The sequence below is a fragment of the Cnephaeus nilssonii genome (genome assembly GCF_951640355.1).
Source record: "Cnephaeus nilssonii genome assembly, chromosome: 12".
Taxonomy (NCBI): domain Eukaryota; kingdom Metazoa; phylum Chordata; class Mammalia; order Chiroptera; family Vespertilionidae; genus Cnephaeus; species Cnephaeus nilssonii.
The window spans coordinates 62,691,004-62,703,775 of record NC_137083.1 but is presented as its reverse complement, the minus strand read 5'-3'; the positions used below and the strand labels follow the sequence as shown (position 1 = coordinate 62,703,775).

At 56.4% G+C, this 12,772-nt stretch overlaps 1 protein-coding gene across 3 annotated transcripts; it reads right to left on the bottom strand.

The window, feature by feature from the left end:
• Window positions 1-4,032: 4,032 nt before the first annotated feature.
• Window positions 4,033-12,343, bottom strand: PRRT4 (proline rich transmembrane protein 4). 3 transcript variants are annotated; one of them, XM_079786748.1, is made up of 4 exons: window positions 11,681-12,343; window positions 11,492-11,596; window positions 11,025-11,144; window positions 4,033-6,079 (listed from the first exon to the last, which is right to left on the bottom strand). In XM_079786748.1, the coding sequence occupies exons 1-4, from the start codon at window positions 12,330-12,332 to the stop codon at window positions 4,233-4,235; spliced, it is 2,724 nt and encodes a 907-aa protein (XP_079642874.1). In that variant the 5' UTR covers window positions 12,333-12,343; the 3' UTR covers window positions 4,033-4,232. The 3 variants fall into 3 exon arrangements, with proteins under 3 accessions (XP_079642874.1, XP_079642875.1, XP_079642876.1); XM_079786749.1 differs by having other exon boundaries at window positions 4,033-6,058; XM_079786750.1 differs by having other exon boundaries at window positions 4,180-4,797.
• Window positions 12,344-12,772: the final 429 nt, after the last annotated feature.

Here is a 12,772-nt window from a genome sequence, read left to right as displayed (position 1 = left end):
TCAGTGGTCAGGGGATCTGGGTGCTCCTGGATCCTGAAACACAAAGAATGTTTGTCATCCCATTGGGCTCAGGAACTGATCTGTGTGCCAGACTACAGCACCTTGCAGAACATCCAGCTGGAAAAGTACCCGATTCATTTTTAATAATTACTTTTAAATGGTATAACCTGAACACATGGTAGTAAAAATTCAAAAAGTACAAACAGTACAGTGAAAAGTAAGTTTCCTTCTCTTCTAAAACCCCATTTACTCTCAATAAATTCTGGATGGATGGGTGACTGGTTGATAGTAATAGGGAAAACACAACATCAGATTTATGAAGCCCTAGCTCCAAGTAAGTAATAAATAGATACTTAAAAGAAAATGCCACAGTTATGTTAGAACACATTTTTAAGGCTATGGGGTTAATCCTACCCAAGATAAAGTGAGACAAATAGACAAAGGAAATGGGATGGGTCATTCAAATAAAGTTGATTTGGGATTCCACATTCCTTCCTTTTTTTCTCCTCCTCTCTTGCCCCCTCACCACTCTAGGAATCAAAATTCCATCCTCAAAGATTAAATTGCAAGTTTCAGGGCCCCAGCTATGGGGAGGCCTTCCCAGCCCTGGCTGCAGTGTGCACAGGGAAAAGAACCAGAAGAAGAAGGCTATTCTAACATTCCTTTGGGACACCCCCTACAATGCTAAGTTCTAAGTACCTGGGACCCAACCCCTCCTGAAAGGACAAAATGAAACTGTGTCCCTGTGCCCATCAGGGGGCAGCAGCCACCCACAGTGTGAAGGAGTTTTGTGCACTAGTGGAGGATAGCAATGCAACTGATGCTTTTTACATTTCTTACATTTCAGACCTGGCTCCCTATCTTAGTCTCCCAGCCTCGGCCTCAGCCAGCCCCTCCTGTCCATTCACATCAGGGATACCACATGGTTCTTTGATCGGGAATATTTGCTCATCCATCTCCCCAGGACACATGCAGGGTTCTTTATTAAATAGCAGGAGTCGTAATACCCTGCACCACACCAGCAACGCCGCTTCCAGGGGAAATAAACCGCTGGCCTCTCTGTCATCCATCACCGTGCACGAGCCACGAAAGGAAGTACAGAGGCCTGGGCTGTTCTCAGCCGCCTCTCCAAAAGCCTCCTCCCTCTGGCTGCACTCCCCCCTGTAAGGCAAACCTTCCCATATCACTGCATACTTCTTGTTCTTAGCGCTTCTCACAACTCTTATTAGTTACTTGTTCTATTGTCTATTGCAATTATTTATAAGAGCAACTTTTTTTAAACCCTCACCCGAGGATATTTTTTCCATTGATTTTTTTAGAGAGTGGGAGAGAGGGAGAAGGGAGGGAAAGAGAGAGAGCGAGAAAGATAGATCAACATGAGAGAGAGACATTGTTTCCTCGCACGGGCGCATGACTGGGCAAGGATTGAACCTGCAATGTGCTTTTGACCAGGAATGGAACCCACAACCCTTCATTCCATGGGCCAACACTCTGACCACTGAGAAAACTGGCAAGGACTATAAGAGTAACTTTTTTTTTTTTAATGTTAACAGACACCCAATGGTCATTGGTGTTTGTTTGTTTTTATTGATTTCATAGGAGAAGAGAGAGGGAGGGAGAGATGGAAATATCCATGATGAGAGAGAATCATTGATAGGCTGCCTCCTGCACATCCCACACTGGGGATCGAGCCTGCAACCCAGGCATGTGCCCTTGACCGGAATCGAACCTGGAACCCCTCAGACCACAGGCTGACACTCTATCCACTGAGCCAAACCAGAGTCTAAGAGTAACTTTTTAATGTCTGCCTTCACAAAAAGACCTTCAACTTTTTAAGTTCAGGGCTAGCATCACCTTGTTCACCTCTCTGGCCCCAGTACCTAGCACATTGTAAGCATTCAATAAAATGTTTGAAAGAAATTGGATGAAAGAAGGTAAGTTTGTCTCTCGGTCTCCTATAGTACTAAGAATTGGAACGGAAGCGTGTATGCATTAGGATTACCTGGGCTCCTCTGGAAAACCTGCTTTGGGTATGGGCTGAGTTATGAGGCAAAAGGGAAGGGTTGTCTCACCAAAATCTCAGCCTCTTTGTAATGTCAAAGGTAATTCTTTGGGAAAAGTATTGGAGCTGTAGTCCCTTGTCCTGTCCCACCCCCATCTCACCAGCCCCATTCAGAGCTTCCAGACAGAAAAGCTGTATGTGTGTGTGTGTGTGTGTGTGTGTGTGTGTGTGTGTGAGAGAGAGAGAGAGAGAGAGAGAGAGAGAGAGAGAGAGAGAGACTGAGACTGCTGGCTGGGGTATGAGACATGGACTGCTTTGTCCAGGAGATGTGTGCATGAACTGGAGAACCCTTGATGGGAAGAGTGAATGAGCAGCTGGCATGGCACGAGGATTGGGGTGAGAAAGAGATGGCAGAGAGAAGTTGCATGTGGGCAGAGGCAAACAGCAAGCTCTCCTTCCATGTCACAAAGCAGCTCTGATGCTGGGGTGCTACAGCCACCAGGACACCAGTGAGAAATGCCTGTAATTAGGAGGCTGACAGTTCTCTGGGCCTCAGCCCAGAGTGACAATGCAGCAAGAATTTCTGAGCCCAGCTGAGCCAGCCCCATCCCTCAACCATGCCTGCCCCCACTCCTCTCAATTTCTTCCCCAATATGACCCCTCACTCCTCCCACAAACATCACTGACTCCCTCTTGCTTCTGAGGTCCCAGCCCCTGTGCAAGGAGAGCAGTAGCTAATTCTTCCGCTAGGGCACTGGACCTGATCTCCTGCTTCCCTCTTGGCTCCCTCCCTTCCCTCCTCACATCCCCACCAGCTGATGGACAGAGTTGGAAGAAAAAACCACTCCTGGTTCTGTTTTTGCACTTCCAGGCTAGGATGTGGGCCCCTGTGATGTGCAGGACATCTGCCAAAACACTGCCAGATTTTCGTTTTCAAGCCTAATTTATGACTCTGTTTTAGTGCCACTGAACTTCCTGCATCTTAGTCAAATGATAAATGCACGCCACAGAGCTCAGAGCCAAGTGCTCTGGACAAGGGACGGGTCACAGGGTGCTGGTGGTTTGTATGTATCCCCAGGTCTCTGCGCTGTGAGTTCTGCTTTGGTGGGTAGGATACGGTGGGGGGTTGGGGAAGGCAGGCTTTCTCCAGGAAGGATCTGCACCTCTGGGAGGTAAGTGCTCTACAGGGGAAGAGGGCTGGGAGTCCAGCCTTGAAGGGGCCCTGTGGGTAGGTGGAGCCTGTGTGAATTCCTCTGGGAATGTGGCAGGAAGATTGCTGGGCTCCCAGCTCAAGGTGACCAAGCCCTTGATATGTGTATCAACATTTCCACAAAGAATTTTACCAAGAATTAGTCCCTAGCCCCCTGAACACCAGGACCTGAGCCCAGCTCCCAGGAATGCAGACAGTGCCACCAAAGACTGTAGTTTCTGCCTCACCTCTAAGGGCCACGTTCCATCTCTGGAGGAAAAAAAAAGCCACTTCCCAGAGAGTCAAATGGTCTTCAGTGGGCTGCTCCCAGGACCCTCAGTCATCCCAGCCACAGGACAAAACTCCTTGCAGTTGGGAGTAAAGGTCCCCGGGGTCTGGGATGGACCCACCCCACCCAAATGCTGCTTCTCTTCCAGTTCTGGCAGAACCACTAACGCTGTTGTCTCATCTAAGCTTTTCCAAGAAGGTCAGATCTTTCTCCTCTGAAAATATTTTATTGATAAATTAACTCTGATAGCGCTCACCCCCCAAACATCAGCTGTAGAGTCTCCTAGGTGGGCCATGGACCCTTCTCTAGGGAAGGGTCATGTAGAGAACAGGGAGTCTCTCACGCAGGGATGGGACTCCTGGGCATGGCAGAGGTGGGTATGGGGGCTGAGGACCATCCCGAGGTCTTCTGAGGATGGCCCCCCTCACTCAGTACCAGAGTGGGCAGTGGCGGTCAGGAGTGGAGCACCTTGGAGCTTTATTGCTGGTGAATGCCAAGGAAAGTGGGACCCCTGCCAGCCTAGAATGGCAGCTGAGGGCATCGACGCCCAGGGCTCCAGAGGAGGTGGCACTAATTCCCAATCAACAGAGCCTGGCTGCTGACCCACCCACCCAGAAGCCCCTGGATGGGGGAGGAAGCAGGGCGAGGTATGTGAGCCAGGCCGGATCCGGGAAGGGTTACAACAGTGTGCAGGTCATGGGCAGAGCTGACGCCAGGAGGGGGCGTGTGGCCGGCACCGAGGGGCTTCCTCTTCACAGGTCTATGGTGTCGCTGCCCATGCTCAACTCGTCGATCTGTCGGCAGGCGTCCAGGAATTGCTCCTGCAGCAAGGCCTCTTCGGCCTGCAGCTCACAAGCAGGCTCTGGGGAGTCGCGGGAGGACGGGGACAGGGCCTGGTAGGATCCTGAGGCTGGGAGGTTTGGGCTGCTTCCAGCGGGCCGCGGGGGACTGAGGACGCAGACCAGCGGGCAGCGCGGGGGCCTGTCCGGGCTGGAGCATAGCAGCATGGACGAGCTGTCCCGGGAGAGTCCGCACAGCGAGCCTGAAGATGCGCTACTGCCCGCGGGCCAGGCCCCCGGGGAGGAAAGGCCTGGGGGCGCGGAGATGCCCGGGGCCTCCTCGGACCTCCCACTGGGCCCAGCCCCGGCCACCGCCCCCAGCGAGGCGGTGCTGTAGAGGCCGAGCCCCGGCAGGGCTTCCCCAAAGGCAGGGCCCTGGAAGAGACCGGGCGCGAGCAGGGCCTCGCTGCAGAGGGCCTCCTCGATGCTGCGCCGCAGGTTGATCGGGGATGGCGGGATGAAGTCCACGGTGCAATCGCTGCAGGGGGAGGAGGCTAGGGAGGGGGCCGGGTTGGCCGCTGATCCCTCGAAGCCCCGGCAGGCGCCTCCCTGGAACAGGAGGTCGGGGCCCGGCCCTGCCAAGGCGCACAGCTGCAGCAGCTCCGCGTCGCCACGCGCGATGGCGCTGCCCAGAGGCTCCTTGTCCGGGGACCCGGGGACCCAGCGCGCGGGCAGCAGCGGAGCCGCGTGGCCGGGGGACAAGCGGAAGAGTTTGGCCCAACAGCGCGGCGGCACGCGGGGGCTGCAGAGCGCGGGGTAGAGGCCCAGCAGCGCCAACGGGAGCGCGACGCCCACCTCGCCCAGGCGCAGGCCCAGCTGGAAGGCCCACCAGGGCCAGGGCCCCTCCAGGCCAGGCTGGCCGCCGTAGCCCAGGGCGTGCAGCACCTCGTAGCCCTGCAGGGCTCCGCTCAGCAGCCCGAAGGTCCCGGCCACCGGGGCCGTGCGCGCCGCGCGCCGCCAGGAATCCCGCGGGGCGAAGGGGCTGCGCGCCTGCGGGAGAGGCGTGGCGCCCTGGAGGCCGGACCCTCCGAGGGGCGCTCCGGCCCGCCGCCTCCGACCCCCCCAGCAGGAAAGCGCCAGCAGCAGCCCGGACAGGAGGGCAGCGAGGAAGGCGTGCAGCCCGCGGGACGCGAGCCGCAGGGGCCTCAGCGGGCGGTGGGCGGCGCTCCCGAGGGCGGCGGCGGCCGCCAGCGCCAGGCCCAGGAGCAGCAGCGCGGCCAGGCCGGCGGGACAGCGCGGCGGGCGCGGCCGGGCCAGCAGCAGGCAGGCCAGCCCCAGGCCGGCGGCCAGGCAAGGCAGTGGGAGGTCCTGCAGCAGCAGCCAGGCGAGCGCGGGCAGCCGGTCGCGATGCCCGTAGGCGTCGTAGAAGAGCGGGAAAGCCCTCGTGGTCCCAGCCGAGAGCAGGAGCACGTCCAGCAGCGCCAGGCAGGGGGCGCCAGGCGGGCAGCGCCAGGGCAAGAGGGCCAGAGCCAGCAGCGCCAGCAGGGCTACCAGGCCGAAGAGGGCTCCGACCCCGTACACATGGGCCTCCCAGGCCAACCCCCAGCGAGCCCTGGCCTCTGCCCAGTCGGCCTCCAGGGTCAGGAAAAAGAGGGACAGCGGCGCTGCAGGAGGCTGCCCCTCGCCTTCAGGCAATTCTCCAACGCTGCAGGACCCTGGCCCACACGCTGGCTGCACAGAAGGGTTTCCGAGGCTGGCGGGAGAGGGATCATCTGGACCAGAGGTGGGGATGGTGGCGTCTGTGGGCAAAGAACAGTTGTCTGAAGCAGTTGTGCAGCCCTCCTCCTGCCACTCCTGTGCTCCCCCAGCCGGCCTGTGTGCCGGTCAGAGTCCTCATCGCAACCAGGACACCCGTCTTCTATATGAGACCGGACCCCCCTCCCCCATCAAACTCCTCCTGCAGTAGTTTCAGCTCTCATAGCCTTCCCAGACACCTCTCCCCCTCCAACCCACCCCCAGCTCCCTGCTTTGTGCGTTTCCCTTCCTCACTTTGTGACCCTATTGCAAAGGGTTTTTCTTACGAAGTCCCAGAATTTTACAACTGGGGGGGGGGGGGGGGGGACTGTGGAAGCCCCTCCTAGTTCAATTCTCCCACCTGGAAGGAAGCTTCATGAGAACAGGAAGTTTTGTTTGCTTTGCTCACATCTGAATCCCTGAGCCTAACGTGGCACCTGGCACAGTTAACATTGAATAAATGATACCCCGGACAATACAGGATATACACTGAATAAACGAATCCTCTCACTTGCCAGATGAAGATACTAAGGGTCTGCTGAGAGGCAACATGACTTGTCCAAGGTCACAGATGGACAGAGCTGCCACCAGAATCCACATCTGAGCCCCAGCCGGAGTCCCTTTCCAAAATTCCAGAGCCTCTTCCTAGTACCAGTTGCTTGTTCTGCACCCCTGACCCCCAGCTCCCATCCTGGAGCTAGGAGAGGCTCCCCTGCCCTTTTTCAACTGCTTCCCCGTCTCTTCAGGAAAAGCCTCTACACAGACAGACAGCCACACAGGCACACTCTTGTGCATGGGGGCGCCTACACACATATGCAGCGGGAGGAAAGGTGAGACAGTCCTGTCCCCACCCAGCACCCTGAGGAGAATACCTGTCCTATCCACTTGCCTTCCTGCTTGCCACACCCCCACCCTCAGCCTCCCCTTGTGATCCCCATCCTGACTCGGTCACAAAGACATTGGTCTAAGGCTCTTAACAGAGATGCCTCTTTAGTTCTAGCTCCACTTTCTAGAAGGTGGCATTGAGAATGGACTCCCCTGGGTCTTGAGGCTACCCTTGAACTCCTAGGAAGAAACAACTGGGGCGATCCTAGTGGGATAAAATGCTGAGTGAGTGAGCCCCTCAGGGGTTGCTCTGGGGCTCGATAACTCAGGCTCCCAACCTCATCTTGTGCTCCAACACCTTCCCCACATCCTGAGAGAAAGGGAAGTCAAGTGACAGGTGAGGAGTAAGATCCCTAATCCTACTCTCCTGGAGCAATAGGTGAGTTAGAAAGAGTTAGATCCAATGATTCTCCCCATGGCCGGGCAGCAAGGGAGGGTGCTGGAAGCTGAACCTCTCCCTACTCCACCTACCAGGCTCAGCAGAGCTGCAGCTGCTGGCCAGGGTGGAGGGAGAAAGACGGTGGAGAAGGGTGGGGACAGCCTGATGCGGATGGGGAGGTGCATAGGAGGCAGCTGTAAAATGATGGGCGAGGGTCTCCTGACAAACAGACTCCTGCCCCAACTGCCGGGCCATGCCCAGCCATGCTTCAGCAACATGCCTCAGCTGGACCATTCAGGAAGAACCCGGGAGCACCCCCACCCCAGCTGTGCCAGCTCCTGAGAACAAGGAAAGGGAGTGAGGAGGCAGAAATGGGCTTTGGAAAGAGAGGAGGGGAAGATAGAATCAGACAACTGCAGAGGGCGGAGAGGGAGCAGCCAAAACCTTAAATATCCACAGCTCAGTGCCTACTGCCAAGGGCAGCATGTGCCCTGGTCCCTGTTCCATCGCATTCACACCTGAAACGGAGAAGAGTCCCCACTGCATAGGCTGCTACGAGGGTAAACGGATGATGTGTGCAAAGCTGTTTGGAGTGCCTGGAGCATAATAAGCATTCAATATGTGACTATTGTTGGTGTCATCGTTATTGGCTAATGTCCCTCACCAATCATCAGTTTGTGATTGTGTTAGGGCGACCGTTTCTGGCCTCAAACTAGTTCTCAATTTAACTAACAAAAGCCTGTTGTCCCTCAGCACATCCTAAACTTGCTTAGAAAATCAACACTTATTCAAATGAGCGAACATCAAGACATCCTCACTTTGTAAACCCTGTTTGAAGAACACTGTTTGAATGGACGGACCATCCCGGAACACCTAATGAAGACATAGCTATGAGTTAAAGACGTAGCTGGAAAGGACAGCTTGCTGACAAGGGGTGGGCACCACATGCTCCCTCCCTCACCCTCATCCCTTGGTCCCCTCCGATGCCCTGGCCCAACCCACTTCTTCGCAAAGTGGATGAGTTTGCCTGGTCTTTCCTTGGCCGTGGTGGGCTCTGCAGCAAGGCAGGGAGACCGTGCCCAGGAGCCCCACCAGCCTGCCACCCGCAGGCCTCCTCCTGGCTCACTGTACGGACAAGTGCAGCTCCCAGAGGTCTGCTCCACTTCTCACCCGAGGGCCACGGGAAGCCCCATCTCTCACCTCTGTCCCAAAGCACTATGGCAGCTAGAGCAAGTTTCAACACTCCTAAGAAGCCAGAAAAGGAATAAAAACCAGAAAATAGGCAAAGTACAGGCACAGCTCAGGTGTCAAAGGAGGGAGTTCTAAGTAGATGCACTGCTCCCAGGGGGCACGGCATGCCCGGTGTACCCAGCACTGGGCCACGTGGGTGGGGGCAGGTGAAGAAGACCCAGCTTCTGCCTAAAGGGTCTACTTGACTTCAGCCCATGTCTCACCTTTCGCGGCCTCCCCAGAGGAGCCCTCAGTCTCCCTCAGAAGAGAGTGACTTCCTAGGATCCCTCTCCTGAGCAGGCCTCCCTTACAAGATGGTCCCACTCTGGCTCTGCGGCCCCTCTTGACCTCAGGGTCGAGGGAGGAGATGGGATGTCAGTGTGAGTAATTGGTGAGGTTGAGCTAGCTGGGGAGGAGCCCAGAGAGGAGACGCTGGATTTATGGAGGAGTCAGGCCTGATTATCCACCAGCTGCCCAGATCAAAGGGCAGGCTCCACTCTGGATGCTGGAATCGGCAGCCTGTTCAATGTCCTGGCCCCATCCCTCTCCCCACCCCCACCTCCAGGGTTATGGGGGATTGATACTTTCTGTGAGAGTGACATTTGAAATATTTAACAACTGGAAATGGCACAGGTGCCAGCAAGGGTGGTCAGGGAGTGGAGGGGAGTGCTCGGGGGCTAAGGGCAGTGGGTACTTATCAAATGAAATACAAGTCTCTCACAACCTAAGCAACTGTTTCTGTGTGTGCTGGCTGAATACAAGCTCTGTCCTAGGCAAAGAGACCTAATGCAAGGCAACAGAAGCCCCGGGGTCAAAGGTTAACTGCACCTAAGTTAGAGAGGTCCTAGAGAAGACAAAGAGAGACTCCCTTGGTCCCCTGATTGACACCACTCCCCCCACACACCGCTGGTTCAAGCAAGGCCCCTTGGCCTTCTCTCTGAGAGGACTGTAGCTCGCTTGGGTTTGTCCAAGAGGAATACTCAGGAAGAGGCTGGGTTCCTGCAGCCATCAGTGAGGAGGGGGAAGGTGGGTGGGGCTGGCGAGCTGGGCTGCCTCTGATACTGTCCAGACTCATTAAACCTGCCTGGCAGCGCTGCTGTCACCGATGCTGAGAGACTGCCAGGCAGCATCCTTCCCCCGAGGCCACAGAGCCTGCCCCCAACCTCAGAGCAGATCCTGGGCAGCCTCTGGAGTGCAGTGAGCATGCAGGAGGGAGCCAGAGTTGGGTGTGTTGAGTCTGGAGCTGCAAGAAGCTGGGCGACCAGTGGTTTCCAGAAGCTGAGCTGGTTCCTAGTGTGGGGTGGCTGAGAGGATTCACAGCTACAGTAAACCCTGTGCAGAGCAAAGCTGGGCCTGGAGGTCCCTCTCCGTGGCTCCCTCGGCCTCACCCACCAGAACCTCTCCCCAGCCAGTGTGCCTTCTGTCCTGTGGGTTATGTGCTATCCCAGTGGTCGGCAAACTGTGGCTCGCGAGCCACATGCGGCTCTTTGGCCCCTTGAGTTTTTAGCAAAGGCCAGCTTAGGAGTACCCTAATTAAGTTAATAACAATGTACCTACCTATATAGTTTAAGTTTAAAAAATTTGGCTCTCAAAAGAAATTTCAATCGTTGTACTGTTGATATTTGGCTCTGTTGACTAATGAGTTTGCCGACCACTGTGCTATCCTATCACATCTTGGGGCCAGGGTTTGCAGTGTCTCAGAGGAAGGGTCTGGAAATGTATTTGCGTTGCAGCAGGGGAAGAAGCAAGGTCAACAGCTACTATTTAATGAGCTTCTACTTTGTGCCCAGCCTCATGCCAGGAGCTTACATTATCTGGAAGCTCACAATAACAGAATAGGTACTACTATTAAGCCCTAGATATCTGAGAAAATTTAGGTCCGGGGACACTAAATAACTTGCCCTAACGTCACCCAGCCAGTTAGTAACTGGGATTCAAAGCCAAGTCCCAAGATTCCAGAGCCCCTGGTCTTTCCTCTGCACCGGCAGCTTGTCCGCATGCTTTCTTGAACAAGGATGGCATCTGTCTGCTCAAGATCTTCCCAATGAGGAGCCCAGCGCTGCCCGTATCTGACAGCATGTCACGTCAGATCAGGCAGCGAAGGAGAGAGCCCCAAGTTTGGGGTCGGGATGGGGATCAGGCCAGACAGACAGGAGTGGAGGGTGGGGTTGGCACTGAGGCTGTGGAATTCATGAGGGAGTTCCTGTGTCTGTTTGCCCCTGATACATTTGTCTACATCCTGCTCTGCCTGGGATTGCAAAACTCCCATAGGACCATTACTTAACTCTGTGTGGGACGGGCAGGCAACACTTGTTCTCAAACCATTAATATGTGTCTCCATGGTGATGATGAAGAGAATGGCGATTATGATTATACTGACAATGAAACAAAAGGGGGTCCCGGGACACCAATTAGTGGCTAACCTGTAGTAAGTGCTCAATAAATAACTGTCAAGTTCAAATGAATGGGGCACTTACCTAGCGATGTTGTTGCAACGGAGGCAGCGCTCAGGGAAGCAGTTGGGTCTAGTGGGCCTGGGCTCGGGAGCTTTCTCTCCAGGGAGGGTGGGGGTGGGGACAGCGTGGTGCCAAAGAAGCCTGCAAAGGGAGCACGTGGGCTTTGAGTGCCATCTTACCAGCCTTGGCCTCTGGGCTTTTGGTGGAAAAGCCTGTCTTTCCCCAGAACTTGCCCTCGGAGAGCCAGCGTCCCAGGAATTATAGCCACATGTCTACCAGGAGCTAAGCTCCATGGACCAAACCAAACTGAATAGGGCCCAGAGGGAATTTCCTCCTGGGAGCAGGGGCCCATGTCCCAGGCCAGGAGGAAGCAATGCAGACCTCCCCCGGAGTCAAGGAAGCAAGGGCGTGCTGCGTAGGCCCCTGGCGCAGGGCCTGACATGCAGAGGTAGTCTGAAAATGTCCGTGGCCATGAAGTCAACACTCACCGGGCGAAGCCGAGACTCTGGAGGCAGAGCTCGGGGACGCCGTTGGGCCTGGGGGGCTCACGCCTGAGAAGTTCCGGAGTGGGGACGGAGTAGTGCCAAAGAACCCTGCAAAAGGAGCCCGGCTGAAGCTTCCTCCTACCTGCCAGGCAGCCCGGCAGGGGCTCCCTTCAGGGTGGAGTGGGTACTCACCAAACGGTCCCAGGCGTCCGGCAATCTCTGCCAGACTGGCCCGCAGACTGGGCAGCAGGGGCAGGGTTCGATGCCCGAGCGTGGGGGCTGCGCCTGCTCTCAGTGCCATGTCAAACTTCAGTTCCAGCTCCGTCTGGTGGGGCCTGGGGGCACTGGATGGAGGTGCTGTAGCCATCAGAGCGGTGTCCCAGGTCACAGTACCCATCCTGGGCTGATAGGGAGCGGTAGGCCGGTTGGTGGGCCCAGAGAGGGGGGATGTGGATTCTAGAGGCAGGGAGGAGGCCCAGGGTGTAGCACTGCCTTCAGCAGAGCCCCACTCTGGGGAGTAGTTCCCAAGGGAGCCCACCAGCAGTTCCCAAAGGGGGTCGGTCCTCAGTCCACTGGCCACCTCTTCCTCCAGCTCCTGGCTCTGTCCAGGAGACGGTGGATGGGTCTCCGTGACGGGGCTCCCCCAGGCTGCAGCAGGTCCCCGCAGGTGGAATTTGAAGTTAAGTCCCAGATTGAGAGACAGCATAGAGGCCTCACTCTGAGGTGGTGGGGTCAAAGTGGTGAGAGGGGCGCCTGGGATGGAGGAAGCAGGCTGGGGGCCCACGGGAACAGCGAGGAGGACCCAGCAGAACAGCCCCAGCCCCAGACAGCCATGCCCTGCCATGGCCCCACTTGGTCTCAGGTAGCCTCCGTGGGTAAGGGACTCAGTTCTTCAGCACCTTTTGAGCACGGAGGTCCTGGAGAAAGGAGAGGCACGGTGAGCCCTGGCTGCCTGCGGTGAATGGCCCCCGAGAGAGGCTTCTGATCACAGAGAAGCAGGGGGCGGGGGGGGGGGGGGGGGGGGGGCGGGGTAGGGGGAGAGAGGATGCAAAGGGTTCTTCCCAGGAGAGTTGCCAGCTCCTTCCTCCTTTCAGGGCCCAGCACAAATCTCTCCCCTTCAGTTTCCCTAAGGCTCCCTCTCCCTAGACCCCTGCCTCCCCCACCTGCTCAATTTGGGGTGAGACCACAACCAGCTGCTCTCATCCTTGACTGATAGTAGATGGGATGGACCTGACTCCCAGACGCAGATCCCTTCCCACCCTCTCTTCTACCCTCCCTTCCAAC

Bases quoted from the DNA above. Each gene is read 5' to 3' on its own strand.
- PRRT4 (XM_079786748.1), bottom strand. From the start codon at position 12,332: ATGGCAGGGCATGGCTGTCTGGGGCTGGGGCTGTTCTGCTGGGTCCTC. The intron at 11,597-11,680 runs GTGAGTACCCAC...CTCCTTTTGCAG, and splicing joins CGGACGCCTGGGACCGTTTG to GGTTCTTTGGCACTACTCCG. The intron at 6,080-11,024 runs GTAAGTGCCCCA...CAACTGCTTCAG, and splicing joins CGTTGCAACAACATCGCTAG to ACAACTGTTCTTTGCCCACA.